Source organism: Grampus griseus (assembly GCF_964374135.1).
Source record: "Grampus griseus genome assembly, chromosome: 1".
Taxonomy (NCBI): domain Eukaryota; kingdom Metazoa; phylum Chordata; class Mammalia; order Artiodactyla; family Delphinidae; genus Grampus; species Grampus griseus.
Window position 1 is genome coordinate 43,183,257 of NC_139017.1, and position 21,810 is coordinate 43,205,066.

At 41.9% G+C, this 21,810-nt stretch overlaps 1 protein-coding gene across 1 annotated transcript in view; it reads right to left on the reverse strand.

The window, feature by feature from the left end:
* The window catches only part of HHAT (hedgehog acyltransferase), a 364,679-nt gene that overhangs the window by 55,960 nt on the left and 286,909 nt on the right, over positions 1–21,810 (reverse strand). The window contains exon 11 of the mRNA XM_082666689.1: positions 3,673–3,817. Within this exon, the coding sequence (XP_082522815.1) occupies positions 3,673–3,817 (145 nt within the window). The remainder of the gene's footprint in view (positions 1–3,672; positions 3,818–21,810) is intronic.

A 21,810-nucleotide genomic window follows, 5' to 3' on the forward strand; every position in this document is an offset into this window, starting at 1 on the left:
GACACCCTGGAAGTCTGTGGTGCTACCAGCTCCTCTCTGTCACTGCAAGTCCCAGCCCATCAAGGCACAAAGGGACAAGGGTGGTTACCTTGGGGGAAGATTTACCTTCCCATGTAAGCTGGAAATCTAGAGACTGAGCTTAATCGCTCTCCGTTCCCCACAGTTAGACCTCCTGGCTCACTCCTTCATGTTTTCCTCCGTGTGTAGAGATGGGTCTTGGAAAAATAGCTCCTGATCACATGGCCAAAGGAAGAGGCCAGAGACAAGCAGGATGTCTAAGTCCTGGCTCATCCATCAGCAGCTATAGGTACAGCACAACAATCCCTTATCTGAAATCTTTGGAGCCAGATGATTTTCAGAATTCAGATTTCTTTTATTTTAGAAAGCTAATATGACACCCCCAGCAGCGGCTGAGGAAGCAGCCTATAAACTCATTAATACTTTTTTGTACCAAAACATGAATATTCATACTAATCTTCTATCAGGTCAACCAAATTAGTTATGAAAAGAAATCCAGAGTTCTCAAGGATGGTAGATTTGGCACCATCTGGTTCACTTTCCTCCAAGAGATATCTAAATTCAATCACTCAGGGATAAAAGACCCGCAGCGGGGAACAAACGAGGTAACCACCAAACCCCCAGGAAACCTTCCCAGACTGAGGGCACCCATGGGACAGACCAGCTGAGATGGGACCAGGCTGATGTGAAGAATCTCTGACACAGAAAATGCCTTCTAAGCTGGGCTTCCCTGGCCTCAGAAACGATTCCAGGGCCCTCCATATTCAGAGACTCATTCGCTCGGGACTCCAGCCCCTGGCTCCGAGGAGGACACAGGTATATCCAGTCGTAGATCATAATAGGACCCACACAGCAGAAGCAGACCAGATATTTCAGAGCCCCGCTCCCCGCTCCCCCGTGTGCCTGATGTTAGCTCCACCGGGTGCAGGGCAAATCACGCTTTGATCTTCATGTCTCTGAGAAGCAGAAAGAACATCTTATAGCTGCTATCTTTCCTCTGCCCCTTTAAATGCCAGCATCGCCAGCTTTTACCTCCCAGCTGTCTCTTCTCACTCTGTGTATGCTGCTCGGCGAACTGTATCCACTCCCACGGCCTCACCCACCACCTCCATGCCCTGTCTCACAGTCATTCCGTCCATCCTCCTCCCCAATGCCAGGTCACATTTTTCACTGCCTCCTAGGCGCCTCCAGCCAGTTGCCTCATGTGCCCTGTCCTGCCATGCCACAGCCTACGGGACCTGTGTGCTTCCCCACATCTCCCTGAACTGCATTTAGGGTGGTCACATGACTGGTGCTGGCCAACGGAATGTGGGCAGGAACGCCGAGTGTTGCTTCTGGCGGGGGTGTTTAGTACCTGGTGACACTGTCTCCGTGTTCTCTTCTCCTCCATAATGCCGGGACAACAAGGTGAAGAATCAAAACAGAAACCATCTAGGTCCTGGAGTCACTGCTTAGAAAAAACCACTGGACCTTCACTGAACTGTGAGAGGAATACACTTCTATGGGGAAAAATTGCTGAGAGTTTGGGATGGTCTGACGTAGCCGCTAGTGTTCCATACTCTCTGTGAAGTTCAACTTCCACGGGAAGGCCAGCCCTCCGTGCTGTGATGTCCAGCAATCCCGTATGCCTTTGGCACAGCAATTACCTGACTCTGTTGACACGTCTGCATGTCTGGCTCCCACATTTGTGCTTCTTTCTCCACCCTTGGCTTCTCAGTACCTCACAAGTAGCAAACACCCGCTGCGTTTATTTACTGAAGCAAAGATTAGAGTCTTCTTGCTCATGTGACCAGCAAAGCCCAAGTCAGCATTTTCCAGAGTCATCGTGTTCTTTGCACTGTGCTAGGCATGGTGGGAGGAGGCAAGAAAGGTCGACATTGTGTTGCCCACTTCAAGGAGGATTCTTTTATCTTTAGGTCCTCTGCACCTCATTAACTCCCATCTGTTTTTATTTTTTGGCTGTGTTGGGTCTTTGTTGCTGTGTGCGGGCTTTCTCTAGTTGCGGTGAACGGGGGCTACCCTTCGTTGCGGTGCGCGTGCTTCTTATTACAGTGGCTTCTCTTATTGCAGAGCACGGGCTCTAGGCATGTGGGCTTCAGTAGTTGTGGCTCGCAGGCTCTAGAGCACAGGCTCAGTAGTTGCGGCGCACGGGCTTAGTTGCTCTGCGGCATGTGGGATTTTCCCGAACCAGGATTCTTTTTTTTTTTTTTTTAATTTATTTATTTAATTTATTTATTTTTGGCTGTGTTGGGTCTTCATTGCTGCGCGTGGGCTTTCTCTAGTTGTGTCAACAGGCTTCTCATTGCGGTGGCTTCTCTTGTTGCGAGGCATGGGCTCTAGGCGCACAGGCTTCAGTAGTTGTGGTGCATGGGCTCAATAGCTGTGGCTCACAGGCCCTAGAGCACAGGCTCAGTAGTTGTGGCACCCGGGCTTAGTTGCTCCGCGGCATGTGGGATCTTCCTGGACCAGGGCTCGAACCCGTGTGTCCTGCATTGGCAGGCGGATTCTTAACCACTGCGCCACCAGGACAGTCCACCTCCCGTCTTTATTAAAGGGCAGCTTCCACTTAAAAAAGTACCTGGTCTTTTCAGGAACTATCAGCTAAAACATTTCTCAGAAAGCAAGATCAAAGGGGTATTGTAGTGACAAGATGAAAGCAGAACAGGGCTCTCTCATGGTCCCTTTGAGCCTGGCTCACCTAAGCCTGCCACAGTTTAGATTCATGACCTGGCACCCTGGGATCATGCAGCTGTGTTGGGGTTATTTCTGTTGTGAAAAGAGCTGCAGCCAAAGCATCGCTGGCTTGTTGGGGACCCAGATGTAGAGGTAACAGCCTAGCCATGACCATTACCACTTGGCAAAACTTCCGAAACCAAAAATACAAAACCAGGTCACTGGTCAGGGAAACGGAACAGGGGACCTTTGCTCTGAACACACAGTGAACTGGCTGAATAATGTGCTCTGTGAGTAGTTCCCATTCTCCCAATACTCTTAGGACGTGATGTAACTCTCAGTTCTAGCCCAAAGGAAATGATGACCATAAATAAATGATGACCAATTATTAATGCAATGCAATTACTAATGCAATTTTGCCCGCTGCAGGGGTGACTCTGCTGTGGACATGGAGACATACATGACATTAAACACATGTACATTAAACATCAGGTTGGTTGCTGATGCTGGCAAGCCAGTGTTCAGAAAAAAAAATCCACAACAAAGAGGTGTGGCAAACCAGGCACCGTGCCCATAGCAGCAGCACAATGGGGCTTCTGGGACATTCTCCTGGTAGGACGTTCAGGGTATTAAGTGGAACAAGGTTAAGACTCTACAGTATAATGAAGGCTGATCTAAAGATAGCAGGGAAGATTAGGAAAAATCCAATAATTGGAGAGGTAACTTAGTAGAAGGGAATGATAGAGTTTGGGAGATGTGGGATGGTACACTTTGATGATGAGTATCACACACAGCAGATAAAATGTACATCAAAATAGGGAACAGTTAAAACCACAGCTAAACACAGGACTTTGCTCCTGGCTGGTATTTTTATAGGTCACACACCACGCATAGAGCAAGGAATGCCTCCCCGCCGTCACATACGGGATACCAGCTGCACAAATGCGGAAAACAAGAAATTGTCTGAAAACAGCAACTTACCTTGTATGAAGATCCTATTCCAGTAGATTTTCCCGACTTGATTGCCCCCAAGAAACACCAGGTTGGACAGGATCAGCATGGAGGTGGAACAAGATGCCAGGGCAGCATGGAGTCGACGGCGAGCTTGTGGGGAGAGGAACTGGGCCTATGGGGAAAAGGTAGAAGGCATCTCAACACAAGGGTGGAAAAAATCGGGCTGAGACATCACACAGCCTTTCTCTGTTACCAGCTCAGGATGCCTCCCCGCAGAGCCTGAGGTAGGTTGATATTTAAACAGCTCTCAAAACTTCTATTCCTGCAAGATGCGCATTCTGGTGTAAGGAATGAAGTGACACACTCCCAAGTTGCTATTTCCTATTGCCAAAATGGGCTTCCCTCTGACATGTGTAACACAAGCACCGAACCTAGTGAGGATCTAGCTGAAATGTCGCCACACGCTTTCTGCACATAAACCTACAGGTACAAGAACTGTTTAGACTCCTCTCCATGACAACAAGCACAACTCTATGTCATGAGGTCAAGCTCAGGGCGACCTTCTGGGCCAGTTAACTTGACTCAGGGAAGCACCCCCATAAATCTGACCCACTGATAGTGGGAATCCCAGTAAAAGGGTTCAGGAGAATCAGTACAAGCCAACCCCCTTCCTGGAATCAGAGCTCAGGGTACATGCCCCACCGAGAGTGAACTTGTAGCAGCATCAGAGAATGTCAGCTTATCATAGCACCTAAAACATGCAGGAACTGGAGAGATGTTTTCCAGTAATGATGATAAAAATTTCTGCTCGTCCGTCCAAGGTCTTCACCGCACTTTTCCTCCCCTTTTAATATTTTCTCAGGGATTTCATAACTTAAAGTGTCTATTTCTCAGCGTTGATCATTCTGGTGCCCTACTGAGTAAGATCACAATGCTGTGGCTGGAGTATGTGCGCCCCATCGGTACGTGCACAGGGATTGTCCTTCGGGACTGCAGATTCCGGATGAGAACCAGGTACGGCTCAACCCAAGGTTTCCGACAAATACCTCAGCCTAATCCAAAGACACAGAAAAGAGGGATTTCCCTGGTGGTCCAGTGGTTAAGAATCCACCTTCCAATGCAGAGGACATGGGTTCGATTCCTGGTCGGGGAACTAAGATCTCACATGCTGCGGGGAAACTAAGCCCGTGCGCTGCAACTAGAGAGCCCGCGGGCTGCAACGAAAAGATCCCGCATGCCGCAAAAAGACCCGACGCAGCCAAATAAAGATTTTTAAAGATTTTTTTAAAAAAAACAAAAAAGGCATAGGAAAGAGAGAGAGCAGAGGTTCTAGAGATCATTCCTGAATATCTTCCTAAAGTTTGCACATCTCTGGGGTCACTTGCATCTTGATTTCAGCTGTGCTCCTGTTACAAACAGAATTCTGAATTAACAAGCAAAAAGGACTAAGCTAGAGGGTGAGTCTCAAATAGGAGATTTACTTATTCCTGGTGACCCTACTATGGATCATCTGTGGCTACTCTGTAAGCCTTGGTAGTGTCCTCTGAAAGCCTAGAGAAAGGAATTCCTGATCCCCTCCCCGTTTCTCCCCTGCCAGTCCCAGGTCTGGTCTGTAGGCTCAGATATACCTGCTACCCTATAGCTTCCCATCCATGGCTCTCTCCTCTAGCATCATCTTGGAGCATGGGTTTTACTGCCACCATCTGTGAGAGTGTGACTTTCTCATGGATAAGCTGTGTAGCAGGCAGTGACTAAGTTGTCTGCCTGCACATGGTTGTTCTGGAAAGCTCTCATGTGATGCTGACACGCCCTTGGTTAGAGGCCACCAGACAAGATGACCTCTAGTCTCTCCCCCTCCTCTGAGAGGCCACAAGCATGCACAGGGGATGCTGCCAAACGAGACCAGAGAAGAGAGAACTACACAGCATAAAAACTGGTAATGAAAGAGAAATAGGGATGAAGCAGGATTGTAATTCAGCACTCTTCACCTCTGAGAATAAGGAGACAGTCATCTGCCAGTTTCTGCATTTTCGAGCAGAGGAAGATACTTTCTGAGTGTTACTGACTCAATTAGCACTGATTCAGGAGGTGGCGTGACAGGAAGCAGGGAGATGGGGGAAAAATCCAAAATAATAAATCCAGAAAATATGAACTGTAATAATTGAAATAAATGTTCCCAAATAATTCTCTCCAGGTACAGGGGTCACTGATAACACATTTGATTTCTAAGGAACGTGAGGAACTTCTGTTCAAACCCTATCAGTCTTCCCTAACCTAATATCCTGTTAGGGGAGTTCAAAGACCCCACTGATCTTTCCCTTTTTAATGTCGATTACAGAGAGTGCACATTGCTTGGTTAAAGCTCAAAGTGGTTCTCCTTTTGTGGGAAATGATTACAATTATTAAATAATCAACACAGATAACCAGAGAGGAAAACACTGTTTGCGTTAGGTTGCTAAGCGGGGCTGTGGTGCCGGGTTACCTGGTACAGGGTGAGGGCCGGGCTACAGGGGGAGGCAAAGCTGGGGGGAAAGAGGCAGAGCAAGGGAAGAGATGCAGCAGAGAGTGAGGGCTGGAGGCACGGGGATCCTCTCTCCAGCACCTGAGACCCTGGTTCCTACTGCTCTTCCTTTGATTCTCTGATTACCCCAGTATCTCTCTCAGCTGCATGATTCAATAAATTCCTATTTCTGCTCAGGAAAAATGGAAGTCAGAGTAAGAGCAAACACAAAGGAGCCTCTTATCTCAGAGACAGGAGGGAAGATCTAAGATTTGAAATGACCAACTACAAGTCAATCTTTAGAAATAGTTATTTTTTAAAAATTAACAAGAATGGTAAAGGCACAGGCTGTTGGAATCAATAGGCTAGAAAGACTTAAGGAGAAATCAAGATGCTCACGGGCAATTCTTGATTATCTGACCCCCACCGCGGGGTGAGCGGGTGGAAGACAAAATAGATGATGATAAAGAAAATCCCAAAACCTAATTTTAACCAAGAGCCCCATCCTCTGAACTGGCAAAATTAGCCTTGCCAACACGCAGCAAACTTGACAGAACACTGTGTCTCTTCATTGTGAACCAGTGGGAAGGCAGAATGATGAGCCAGAAGAAAGGAAAAAGAGGACCCGTCTGGAGAATCCACAGGAGGGTAATAATTAACAGCAAAGGGGACGGAAGCCTTGCCTGCAACTCGTCTTTCCTCTTTGGGTTCCCTCGTCTCATTGTAGAAGGTGACAGATTTGACATCAGGGATTTCTTTCTATCTCGGGAACCATCTGGCCTTAGTCATTGGTTTACAGGAACTCTAGAGGTAAGCACCACATTCAGCGTTCCCCGGAGAAAAAAAAAATGCCATCTGGGCAAGGCTGGAAGAGTATATTCCCTTGGCCCAGCCAGCTCCGTCAATAAATATGACTTTCTGGGCCCCTAGGGCCAAGGGCCAAAATTCCCACTTTAAACACTTCCTATCTTTTGCACTGTCTCTTCTGAAGTCCTATTGCAATTACTGTCATCACTCCTGTGGTCCTTCACATCTAGGATGCAGGTTGTTCATGGGCAGGGTCAAGCCTCACGTGTTAGTCACCCATCCTCATGGCTCAGGTGCTTGAAAGGTTGAGGAATTGTAAACCAAATAGGGAGGGAAAAAAAAAAATCATTGTGCAATGAAGATTCATCAGGTATGAAAAGAACTGCCGACTTGATCAGATAAGGCACTGATTAGTAAACAGATTTTCATTTTCATTACCATGACTACATGAGGATAAAAAAGAGCCCTGGTCTCGTCATGGTCTCTTCCCAGAGGACAGATGAGTCTGTGGCCATCCAGTATTCTGGCAGCAAAAAACCCCAGGGGACGTTTGGAAATTTGCTAGACATTTTTGGGTGTCCCAAGGACAACACAGTTGGCAGGAGGTAAGGGTGGCATTTGATGGGCCAGGGATTATAAACATACTGCAATGTGTGGGATAGAACCGTCCTGGCCCAAAATGTCAACAGCGCCCTCTTGAGAAAGGGTCAAAGGTTTTCTTCTACTTTCATTATAGAGCTAACTTCTCTCTCGGCCCATGGGGCACAGAACCTCCCTTCCTCTCTCATCTCTAGGAGCAATGGCAAAAACATGCCTGTTTCCCCCTGGGGCCCAGAAGAATGCACCCCAGGGCAGGGAAAGCGTCCTTTTATAGTGTCCCAGTGCTAGGCCCCCTCGCTCCCCCCCACCCACTACCACCTGGTATCACATTTGAGAGAGGGGGAGCCTCTTGTGTCCCCAGTTATGTTCAGGCAAGACGTAGCAACCTCCTCACCCTCACAGCCCTGAGACCTGGAGGAGAAAGGAAGAATGGGAGGCCAAGCACGTTGGAAAGCACCACTTTGTTCCTCTACAGGGATGACCAGTGCTTTCGCACTGACTCTTAACTCATGCGACAGGTTGGGGCAGTTTCTCTCCATGTTAGTGTCAATATAACCCACTCTTCAGGCCCAAGAGCAGGTACCCTCTAATTCCTCGGGGTAAGCTCGCTGTCTCTGAAAGAAGAAACAAGGGCTGGTGTGTGGAAATGCTATGACTAACAGTTTAGCGACGGCTCTAAACTTCCCTCTAAGACACTAACTCCAAAGCTGAGGCATGTAACCCAAACAAAGGAAACCTGGGGCTGAACTAAAGGTCTGTCAGAAGAGTTTGCAGTTCCTGCTGCGAGGTGTCTGCAAGTGTGTTTATTCATATCTCCATGGCAACCCCTCTATCTTTTCCAGTCAACATCCTGTCCTTGGAAATCACAGGACTGGCCAGGCAAACAAGCCAGGGCCTGGGGTGGGGGGTGCGGTCCACAGAATCTGGGTCAGAAGTGATGCTCAGAGTGGCCATGGGGGTGAGAAGCAGATGGTGTGGTGGGGCTGCAGGTGGCTGTGCTCCGGGGGCCCCGCACTTGTCCACGGAGGGCCTGCACGTGGGGCTGAGACAGGAGGAGGGGACGGGCTGAGCATCTGGGGGAGCATATGGGCCGGAGGAACGGCTGCTGGAGACAGTGACAAAGGCTTGGCAAGTGGGACCTGATGCTTTTTATTTTTAAGTGGGGGAGAAGCTAAAAAAAGAAACTGGGTGGGTTTGAGCAGCTGGACACAGTTCTTCCATATAATCACTGAAGTTTTTCATTTTCTAATAAAAACACTAACGAGAGGGAAAGAGAGGATAAACAAGGACATGGCAACGGGAGAGACTAGTGCAGACCAGGGAGAGCAAACGAGGGGTGGACACCCCACAGGCCATAAAGATGAGACCAAAGACAACAAAAGAAACAATTATAGCCCTTGTGAAAGAGAAGGGTGGTCAGAGTGAAACGCTCAGGGTCAGGAGGACCCAAACCCCAAACTCATTCCAGTGTGCCTGTCCCATCTCTGTACCAACCTGCCAGGACACTGCTCCCCTTGCTTCCATTCTCAAGGCACTTGGGTCATTTCCACTTAGAAGTCTGTTTTACCAGTTACCCATCTCTCTCATGTTCCCACCAGCATGGTAAGCTCCTGAAGGACAGCGTGGCCTATTCTTCAATCTGTAACACACAAGGCCCACGCATACTCTGCGTGCGCTCAGTAATTATCTTACACCTGTTCCTCCCTTTGCCCTACGTAAGTTACGGAATCTCCTGACTTCCTTACTATTCCATCCCCATGCTATATCCAAGCCAAATGAATACATGAAGGCACTCAGAAAGCAACACTTTGTACACGTATGGAGTGTCAAAAAATCTCTGGCCAATGAAGTTAAAATTTTCAATCTCTGTTTGCTACTGTGATCTAAGCAATACATGCTCCTAAGAGAGAGTCAGATACCTGCAGTGATGAAGGCAAAGCCGGCTTTGCTTAAACGGAACAGTTACCTGCTCCACAGTTTAGAAGTCCAGTTCAGTTAAAAACAGCAGAGGCTATAACTTAGGATCCAAATCCATGCAGCATATGAAAGGATTTCAGAGAACTTTCAAATAACTAAGGAAACAGCTGTCTCCTGTTACATTTAGAAAGCTTAAGCCATATATTAAGTGCCTGGGGTCTTGCTAAAAGTTCTGGAATGGCCAACAGAACCGTGTCACCCTGTGTTTTTACTTTTCCACTACCATGGACCCACCTCCAGTCTGTACGTCTCTGCTCTGGATTTCGCAGAAGACTCTTTCTTAACTGGCATGTTCTACTCCGGCCTTTACTCCTCTAGTTCATCAAGCATACTGACTATGACTCTCCATTATGCAAAGTATTTTAGTGGTTTTTCGTTGCTTACAGACTAAAATCCAAACTGGGAAGGCACTTTACAATCAGAGCCCATTTCACTTTCCAACCTTAACTCCTGCCACTCTTTATCAATGGTACAGCTCTATTCACTGCTCTCCAAACATAACATGCACTTTTACATCTCTGTGCCTTTGTCCAAGCTGTTTTCTCTACTTAGAATGTGCCCTCCCTACTCCTTCTTCAAGCTCCAGCCCAATGTCAGCTCAGGAGAGCAATGGCTTTGGACCAGCCCAAATTGGGTTCAGGTTCTGGCTTTCCACCTTTTAACTGTGCTGCCCAGAGCAAGCTCAGGATCCCCATCTACCTAGTTCACAGTTGGTATTTGATAACCGTAGGCCACCCTAAACCTGGGAGTGTTGATCACCTATTTTCTGTTTCCATAAGCTATGGGATAGATAGCATCAATCTATATAGGTCTTAGAGAGCTACAATTTTTAATGTAAAAAAATTCACTATGTGAAGAGCTTTACCTATACTGCAAAGTAGGTTAAATTATTCCCATTTTACAAAGGACGAACTAGAGGAGCAGATATTAAGTAACTGGTCCCAGGTTATATATACTGGTAAGTACAGAGCAGGATTCACACAGGTTTCTCTAACTCAATGTCTTCCTACCCCCCACTACATTATACAACTTCACGTCTGTGTAACAGTGATTATCCCCTCCTCTAGACTGGAATCTTCAAGGAGTTTATCTCTTCAGTGCCAGATACAAAGTAGATTTTCAAGAAATGTTTGTTCCACAGATACTTCATGCATGTGTTCCTTTAGCAATGGTTGACAGATACCCACCAAGTGTCAATTTCAGGACCTCACTATTTTCAAGAACAATATGGCTTAGAATGACATTGGACTTTTAAAAAGCAATTGGAATTCACAATTACAGAAGGAGGTTCAGTATATCTCCCTAGAAAATGACACCTAACAGACCAAAAGTAAGAAAGAATACAGAATTGCTGAATAGAAATTAATAGGCCTAGCATCCAAATTGAAAAGGATGAAAAATTACCTCTGTTCACAAATGACATGATCTTATATGTAGAAAGCACTAAAGATTCTATTTAAAAAGTTATAACTAACAAATTCAGCAAAGGTTGCAGTATATGAAATTAACATGCAAAAATCAGTTGTATGTCTATACATTAACAATGAACAATCTGAAAAGGAAATTAATAATTCCACTGACGATAGCATCAAAAAGAATAAAATACTTAGGAATACACTTAACAAAGGAGGCAAAATATTGTACACTGAAAACTACAAAACATTGTAGGTATGACATCCATATTCATGGGCTGGAATACTTAATATTGTTAAGATGACATTACCACCCAAAGCTGTCTCTAGCTTCAATTAAATCCCTATCAAAATCCCAAAGATTTTTGTTTGCTGAAACAGAAAAATTCATACTAAAGTTAACATGAAATCTCAAGGGACCCCTGAATGGTCAAAACAATCTTGAAAAAGAACAGGAGAGTCGATCAAGATGGTGACATAAGGGGGTCCTGAACTCCACTCCTCCCATGGAGGCACTGAATGGACAGCTATATATGGAGCAATTCCCTGTGAATAAATCGATAAAATATAAGAAAGTATCAAACAGAAATCATAGAGCTGAAGAATACAATAACTGAACTGAAAAATTCAATAGAAGGGTTCAACAGTTCAACAACAAACTAGATCAAGCAGAAGAAGAGATCAGCAAACTCAAGGACAGGGCAGTGGACTTCATCCAATCAGAGGAACCAAAAAAAAAAAGAACAAAAGAATGAAAATTAGTGAAGATAGCTTAAGGGACTTATAGATGCCATCAAGCAGACCAATGTATTATGAGGGTCCCAGAAGGAAAACAGAGAAAGGGGCAGAGCACTTATTCACAGAAATAATGGCTAAAAGCTTCCCTAACCTGGGGAAGTAAACAAACATCTATATCTAGGAAGCCCAAACAGTACCAAATAAGATAAATCTAAAGAGACCCACACAAAGACACATTATAATTAAACTGTGAAAAGTTAAAGACAGAGAGGACCTTAAAAGCAGCAAGAGAAAGCAACTTGTTATATACAAGCGAACTCCCATAAGACTACCAGCATATTTTTCAATAAAAATTTTGTAGGCCAGAAGGAGCAGCATAATATATTCAGATTGCTGAAAGAAAAACACTGCCAACCAAGAATATTCTACCTGGCAAAGCTGTCCTTCTGAATTGAAGGAGAGATAAAGAGTTTTCCCGAACAAAAACAAAAACAAAAAAGCTGAAGGAATTCATCACCACTAGACCAACCTTACAAGAAATGTTAAAGGGGTTTTTTTCAAGTTGAAAAAAAAGGATGCTAATTAGTAACAGGAAAACATGTGAACGTATAAAGCCTAATGTTAATGGTGAACACATAGTTAAATTCAGAGTACTCTAATGTTGTAATTGTGGTGGGTAGATCACTTATAACTCTAGTATAAAGGTTAAAAGCAAAAAGTTTTACAGACAACTACAAGTACAATAATTTGTTAATGAATACACAATGTAAAAAAATGTAAATTGTGACATCCAAAACATAAACTGTGTGGAGTGGAAGTGTAAAAACCTAGAGCTTTTGTATGCATTTGAAGTTAACTTGTTATCAGCATAAAATAGACTGTTACAAGTATAAGATGTTTTATGAAAGCATAATGGCAACCACAAAGCAAAAACCTACAGTAGATATACAAACATAAGGGAATCAAAGCATACCACTACAGAAAATCATCATATCACAAAGGAATAGAGCAAAAGAGGAACCAAAACACAAAGTAATTACAAAACAAACAGAAAACAATTAACAAAATGGCACTAGTAAGTTCATATCTATCAATAATTACTTTAAGTGTAAATGAACTAAATTATCCAATCAAAAGGCACAGAGTGACTAAATGGATTAAAAAACAAGATCCAGCTATATCATGCCTACAAGACACTCACTTTAGCTTTGAGGACACACACAGTGAAGGGATGGAAAAAGATATTTCATGAAAATGTAAACCAAAGAAGGCTCGGGTAGTTAAACTCTTCAACAAATGGTGCTAAGAAAACAGGATAACCACATGCAAAGCAGTACATTTGAACCCTCACTTTATACCAGATACAAAAATTAAGTTGATGAATCAAAAATCTAAACATCAGGGACTTCCCTGGCGGTCCATTGGTTAAGACTCCATGCTTCAACTGCAGGGGGCGCAGGTTCAATCCCTGGTCTGGAAACTAAGATCCCACATGCTGCGTGGTGCGGCCAAAAAAATCTAAACAACAGAATTGAAACTATAAAACTCTTAGAAGAAAACATAGGAAAAAAATTTCATGATATTGGATTTATCAGTGATTTCCTGGATAGGACACCAAAAGCACAGGCAACAAAAGTAAAAATAGATAAACTGCACTTCACCAAAATTAAAAACTTCCATGCATCAAAGGACACTATCAGGCTTCCCTGGTGGTGCAGTGGTTGAGAGTCCGCCTGCCGATGCAGGGGATGTGGGCTCGTGCCCCGGTCCGGGAAGATCCCATGTGCCGCGGAGCGGCTGGGCCCGTGAGCCGTGGCCGCTGAGCCTGCACGTCCGGAGCCTGTGCTCCGCAACGGGAGAGGCCACAACAGTGAGAGGCCCGCGTACCACACACAAAAAAAGGACACTATCAACAAAGTGAAAAGGTAACCCAAAGAATGAGAGAAAATATTTAGAATCTCATATCAATAAGGGATTAATATCCAGAATATATAAAGAATTCCGACAACAGAAAAACAACCCAATTCAAAAATAGGCAAAGGACTTGAATAGATATTTATCCAGAGAAGATATACAAATGGTCAATAAGCACATGAAAAGATTGTTCAATATCACTATTCATTATGGAAATGCAAATCAAAACCATAATGAGCCACATGAACCACACCTTTACACCTACTAAAATGGCTATAATCAAAAACAGAAAATAAGTGTTGATGAGGATGTGGAAAAATGGAGTCCTTGTGCATTGCTAGTGAGAATGCAAAATGGTGTAGCCATTGTGGAAAACAGTATGGCAGTTTCTCAAAAATTAAAAATAGAATTATCATATAATGCAGCAACCCACTTCTAGGTATATATTCAAAAGAAATGAAAGCAGGGACACAACAGATATTTGTATACCTATGTTCATAGCAGTATTATTCACAGTAGACAAAACAAAGAAACAACCCTAATGTCCACTGATGGATAAATGTGTAAGCAAACTATGATATACATGTAGAATGGAAATACTGCTCAGTCTTAGAAAGAAAGGAAATTCTGACAGACACTGCAACATGGATGAATCATGAAGACGTTAGGCTCAGTTATAATCATGACACAGAAGGGCAAATATTGCACAATACCACTTATATACAGTACCCAGAATAGTCAAACTCATAGAAAAAGAAAGTGAAATAGTGGTTTCCAGGGATTAGGGGGAAGAGGTACCAGGAGTCATTGTTTAGTAGGCACAGAGTTTCAATCTGGGATGATAAAAACATTCTGGAGACTGATGGTGGTGACAGTTGCACAACAATGTGAATGTTGAATTTTACATGTAAAAGTGGTTAAACTGGTAAATTTTCTGTTATGTATGTTTTATCACAAGAATTATTAGGTCTTGTCTAATAGATCTGCCGAATAGTGAATACATGCAATTTTCATACACATGTGGGCCATAATCAAACTGAACGTGTCCTAAGCCAGGAAAAGAATATAAGTACATTTTAAAAATTTATCATGAAGTTTATGCTCACCAACAACAAATATTAGCAAAAATTAACACACTGGTAAATTACTTTAAATTTCATTCATTTTAGCTAAAAGTTTTTATTCCAGGAATAATAAAATGGATAAACTTTGGCAAGTGTGATCAATTAAGAAAATAAGGTGAAATAAACAAGAGGAAATAATACATACGACATTTAAAAATCTTTGGAGCGTATATAGCAATATATTTGGAAACCTAGTTAAAAGATAATTTATCTAGAAAATTTAAACTACCTAAAACTCTCATAGGAAAAGTAGGAAGACTAAAAAAAAAAAAAGCATAAACGTAGAAGAATTGAAACTGTGGTCAAAGCTCTATGCTCAAAGAAAGACTGCCCAGATATTCTTAATGAGAAAGTTCTACCAGATGGTCAAGAAACAGATAATTTCCATCTCATAGGAACTGTTTCAGAGGGTAGAAAACCATGGGAAGCTTCCACTCATTTGAGGATGCCAGCACAACTCTGATACCAAAGTCATAAAAAGCCAAAACAAGAAAAGAAAACCAGAAGTCAATCTTTGTTCCAGAAATTACCTTTAAAATTCTAAATTAAATAGCCGCAAATCAAATACAGGAATGGTTCAAAGAATACTCTCGATCAAGTAAGATTTATCCCAGGAATGGAAGGATGATTCAACATTAGAAACATTAGAAATCCATGTAACTCATGGGATTAAATAATTAAAGCAGAATAATCATATGATAACTCAATAGATGACAATAAAGTAAGCTTTTTTAAGTTGATAAAGAGGGTATGTCAAAAACCCAGAGAAAATATTCCCACTAGCTTCAAGAAAAAGACATTTTTGGGGCTTCCCTGGCGGCGCAGTGGTTAAGAATCTGCCTGCCAATGCAGGGGACATGGGTCGAGCCCTGGTCCGGGAGGATCCCGCATGCCGCGGAGCAACTAAGCCCGTGAGCCACAACTACTGAGCCTGTGCTCTAGAGCCCCCGAGCCACAACTACTGAGCCCATGAGCCACAACTACTGAAGCCCGTGCACCTAGAGCCGGTGCTCAGTGACGAGAAGCCACCGCAATGAGAAGCCCACGCACAGCAACAAAGAGTAGCCCCTACTCCCCGCAACTAGAGAAAGCCCGCGCGCAGCAAGAAAGACCCAATGCAGCCAAAAATAAATAAATATTTTTTTAAAAAACAGTAATTAAAAGAAAAAAGACATTTTTTTCCTGTATCATTCAAAACTGTACCAGAAGACCAAGTATAGTGAAACAATTAAATGCAGCAAGAGTTAAAATTGTTGGCAAAAACAAAACTGTCATTATTTGTAGATGATATGACCATCAATCTAGAAAATTCATAGGAAACAACCGACAAATCACTAGAGCTAAAAAAAGATTTAAAGTAGATGCAAAATGATCAACTCAAAACAAAAATCAATACCTTTCCTACACAATAGCAATAATTCAAAAAGAAATGCACAAGACTTCTAAGAAATGATAAAACTTTATGTAAGAACATAAAGGAAGACTTGAATAAATTACTATTCAAGGCTGGGAAGACTCAGCATTACAGACATGTCAACTCTACTCAAAGATACAATTCGAAGCAAATCTAATAAATTCCAATATAAATACCAAAGGGGGTTTGAGAAACTTCACTTTTGAGGAATTCTAAGATTCATACAGAAGCAGCAATGTGCAAAAACAGCCAATGTAACTCCAAAAAAGAACAAAAAGGAGCACAGAACTTTCCTTACTGGGAATCAAGACATTCAAAACTCTAATATTTTAAACAGGACTAATTAAATAGATCAATGCAACAGAAAAGAGAGCCCAAAAATGAACCCGTGTGTATCTGGATATTTACAATATATTAAATGTGATCTTTCAAATCAGTGAGGGAAAGATTACTGAATAAAACAATTTTAAAATGTAGAAAGCATTCTTGGTGCAGGCCATACAAAAACAGGCAGCAGACCAGATTTGGTCCCTGGGCCATCCTTTGCCAACTCCTGCTCTATTCTATTCTCTGTATTGCCCTAAAGAAACACTTTATGAACAAGGAGGCATGAACAGGCAATGTACTGCAGCTGCATTTGCAAAAGAAAAAAAAAATGAGAGGCAACCTAAATTTTCAATAGAATAATTTTCAACAATAGAATAAATCAATTATCACATATCCACATTATGTCCAGTTATGCAGATCTACATACTCTAATATAGAAACATTTTCAAAACATAATATGAGGAGGGAAAAAAGTGAAAACTTAAAAATATTTATACATTTCTAAACCACACACACACATATATGTACATACAAAGTATGAAAGGTATGCAAGGCTACACTGCAATCTGATAACAACGGCTACCTTTCATGGGAGGAAAGTGAACAAGGTGTGTCTGTTTGGGTGATGAGTGCCTTAGAGGAACTTCAGCCTTATCTGTATTTTTTTCAAGATCATATGGTCATAAATGACTTCATAAAGTATAAAGAATAAAAGAATAAAAAAAGGAAATCTAGGAATCTTTCCACTAAATGACCCTAGAGCCTGGCCACCTCCCCTGAGTATAGAGAGTCAAGGCACATGGGTGGAAAGATGGAATCCAGACGACCATCACACCCAAGTCGTGGCTGCTCATGGCACTGGGGTCCTCCCTCTCTAAGCAGCACTGAGGTCCATTGGGACTATTAAATAAGCCTAGGATGTCACAGCTATGGCCTCAGCTATATCCTGTTCAAACACAGAAACAACAGCTTAGGGCAAGGCCTGCTTCTAAAGCAAACTTGACATTTAAAAATCTAAAACTGACAAACAGGTAAAGCATTCCAAAATAATTCACCAAATGATGGCACAGAAAACTCTTCTAGTGACATTCAGTTAAACATAGTAGATGAGACATCTCTGCTCCCTTCACAAACCCCATTAAAATGAAAAGTAAACATTTGAAAAGGTATAAATCCACAGACAAGGAATGGAAGAGAAGTGAACAGCAAGTGAGCAAAGTCAAACCATCTTTATAAGATAGAAAGCAGATGAATGAATTAGCAGAGCTGAGATACCTGAATACTACTAGATGCCAAAGAGAAGAAAAGTCACTCATATACCAGGTCCCCAGAAGTCCCAGGCATTAGAGATACCATATACCACAGACAACAACGGTAAACCACGGAGGAAAAAACCAGAGATTGGTTAAAAACCTGGGTAATGAGCATATGGACCACAAGGATAAAGATCCTTCTTTCTCTCCATCCCCACCCCCACCCATGATGAAGTTTTTTTTTTCCATAAATAAACTCCATCAAAGAGATTCTAAAGTCAGGGACAATAAGCACAATGACATTTCAGAATTACCAAAGGTATCTGCATTAAGCTTCTAGAGAGAAAAACAGAGTACATACAAGGAATCAAGAATTAAATGGCATTTCTCAACAGTACAGCTAAAAACTAGAAGACAAATAATATCTTGAAAATTTTCAGGAGAAATTACTTTTCAACCTAAAATTCAGTGCTAAGATAATCAATTAAATGTGAGGGTAGAATAAAGAGAGTTCTAGAAATACTAGGTTTCAAAAAAAATAAAAAAGTATCACCCATGATCCCTTTCTAAGGAAGCTACTAAAGGATGTGCTCCAGCAAATCAAAGGGAGCGGGGGGGAAACAAGGAGATCTGGGGCCCAAGACACAAAGATTCAGCCTAGGAGAGAGGAAAGGGGACATGTCAGGACAACAGCCACAGAGCAGATCTGAAGAGAAATAATCCAGATGGGAAGGGAGGATGGAAGGTCTCCAAGAAATATTTTCCAGGTAAAGAGAACTGACAGATTACCAGAGACATCTGACCACATGGAAAATAAAACACTATTCTCAGGGATTTTTCCAATTTTATTAGGGAGTTTGGAAAGAAGTGATGACAGTAAACCAATTAATCAAACAAAATAGGCAAGGCAATTCTTAATCTGAGTTGCGGAAACAGGTGACTAAGAAAGAAAATGCAATTATAGAACATTAACTGGTTTGGCAGGGAGCCACACTTAACATAGTGATGATAATGTAAACACTGAGTTCTGATTTAACAAAAGGGAGAGATATTATTACATTAGGAGGAGAAGTGGGGAGTACATCTAAGAGGCTAAAACCTCATGTAGAAATCACTCAATATTTATAATCCATAAGTGAAGAATAATAGAATATACTTTAAAAAGACAGAGGTAAATATCAGAAACAACTAAGAGAATTGAAAGTTGTAGTGGGGTGAATTGGGAGATTTTGATTGACATATATACACTAATATGTATAAAATAGATAACTAATAACCTGCTGTATAAAAAATAAATAAAATAAAATTCAAAAAAAATTGTTGCTAATGGAGATAAGAACATAAGAGTGGGAGGAATGGAGAGAGCTCTTCTATTTATTTATCTAAATGAAGGCTTGTGTAATATTTGACTTTTGAACCATGAATCTATTTTTTTTAAACTTCCTGGGTTTCAGTTTTTCACACTGTAAAATAGGGATAATGATGATATTTACCTATCAAGCTACTATTAAAATCACACGAGATAATGCAGTAAAAGTGCTTTGGGGAACATTCTCACTTCCCTTGGACCAATTTTTCAGAAGCGTTCTTCCACAGACAAGTTGTGTGGAGCCACACTTAAAACACAAGTTGTCTAAGAACTGAGGGCTGTTTTGTCGACTCATCGAATGCCAAATCTGCACAAGCAGCAAGGAGATGGGACGTGGATGAGTAATCTAAGTGGCTTGGGTTTATCATGGAAGACTCCTAGTCTGAAATCAAGGAGGCTTGAATAGATCATGAGAAACTGGATTTGACTTCTTTCTATCAAACTAACCATCTGTTTTTAGAAAGATTACTTATAAATTCCTCATCTTTAGGTTCCTCATCTGTAAAACTGGAGGTAGTAACACTTGCCCTGAAGGGTTGTTGTGATGGGTAAATAATATAATGAACATGAAAGATCTTTGTGCAGTGTCTGGTGCAGTTCCTTCTACAGCACAGGATGGCAGTTACAATAGTCGCACATCCATCTGCTCCTGAGAATGACAACTTTAACCTTCAATTTCTAACATAAACTAAGCATCCAGGGTCAACTAAGCAAAACCAGCAGGTAAGTCCACCCTCTTCCCTTTTCTCTCAATAATCTTTGATTAGATACCAATACTTATTCACTGTAGAAAAGGCTGAAAATATAAATGAGTCAAAACAAGAAAACATGCACCATAAATAATGTGATCATTGACGTTTTAGTGTATAACCTTCCATACGCTTTTCTATGTTTCAATTTCTAAATAAAAATGCATTTTTATTATACCTACTATTTCATATTCTTCATTTTCATCTTCTCACAGAGAAATTATTTCAACATCATCACTTTCAAAAGCTGCATAGTTGGCTTGACAGATGTCCTGCACCGTTTATATTATACTCTTTCCTGTCACCCTTCAGGGGTTAAAAAGTGGCCGTTCCAACACTCAATCTGGCCTACTGAGTGGATTACAGGGTTGACACCAGAGGAGAAAGCAAGAGCCACCTTAAATTGTGTGTTTCAATACATGTTGGTGATCAAGAGTACATTGATTCCAACCCAGCTCATCTCAAAAAAGGCCAGCAGCTGCTTGATATGCTTTTTAAAGCAACATTTATTTCTAGGCATTGAAAGGAATGTGAGATATTTTGGAAGTCCTGCGCATTTCTGACATCTCAGAGATTTAAAAATGAATAGATAGACAAAGATTTACTGAGCTCTGCCCACCAGAGCAACAGCCATCTCTACCCACCACCAGTCCCTCCCATCAGGAAACTTACACAAGCCTCTTAGATAGCCTCATCCACCAGAGGGCAGACAGCAGAAGCAAGAAGAACTACAATCCTGCAGCCTATGGAACAAAACCACATTCACAGAAAGACAGACAAGATGAAAAGGCAGAGGGATATGTACCAGGTAAAGGAACAAGATAAAACTCCAGAAAAACAACTAAATGAAGTGGAGATAGGAAATCTTCCAGAAAAAGAATTCCGAATAATGATAGTGAAGATGATCCAGGACCTCGGAAAAAGAATGAAGGCAAAGATCGAGAAGATGCAAGAAATGTTTAACAAAGACCTAGAAGAATTAAAGAACAAACAAACAGAGATGAACATTACAATAACTGAAATGAAAAATACGCTAGAAGGAATCAATAGCAGAATAACTGAGGCAGAAGAACGGATACGTGACCTGGAAGACAGAATGGTGGAATTCACTGCTGCGGAACAGAATAAAGAAAAAAGAATGAAACGAAATGAAGACAGCCTAACAGACGTCTGGGACAACATAAAAACAACATTCACATTATAGGGGTCCCAGAAGGAGAAGAGAGAGAGAAAGGACCAGGGAAAATATTTGAAGAGATCATAGTCGAAAACTTCCCTAACATGGGAAAGGAAACAGCCACCCAAGTCCAGGAAGCGCAGAAAGTCCCAGGCAGGATACACCCAAGAAGAAACATGCTGAGACAAATAGTAACCAAACTGACAAAAATTAAAGACAAAGAAAAATTATTGAAAGCAACAAGGGAAAATGACAAATAACATACAAGGGAACTCCCATAAGGTTAACAATTGATTTCTCAGCAGAAACTCTACAAGCCAGAAGGGAGTGGCATGATATATTTAAAATGATGAAAGGGAAGATTTTACAACCAAGATTACACTACCCAGCAAGGATCTCATTCAGATTCAATGGAGAAATCAAAAGCTTTACAGACAAGCAAAAGCTAAAAGAATTCAGCACCACCAAACCAGCTTTACAACAAATGCTAAAGGAACTTCTCTAAGCGGGAAACACAAGAGAAGAAAAGGACCTACAAAAACAATCCCATAACAATTAAGAAAATGGTCATAGGAACATACATATCGATAATTACCTTAAACGTGAATGGATTAAATGCTCCAACTAAAAGACACAGGCTCGCTGAATGGCTACAAAACCAAGACACATATATATGCTATCTACAAGAGAATTACTTCAGATCTAGGGACACATACAGACTGAAAGTGAGGGGATGGAAAATGATATTCCATGCAAATGGAAATCAAAAGAAAGCTGGAGTAGCAATACTCATATCAGATAAAA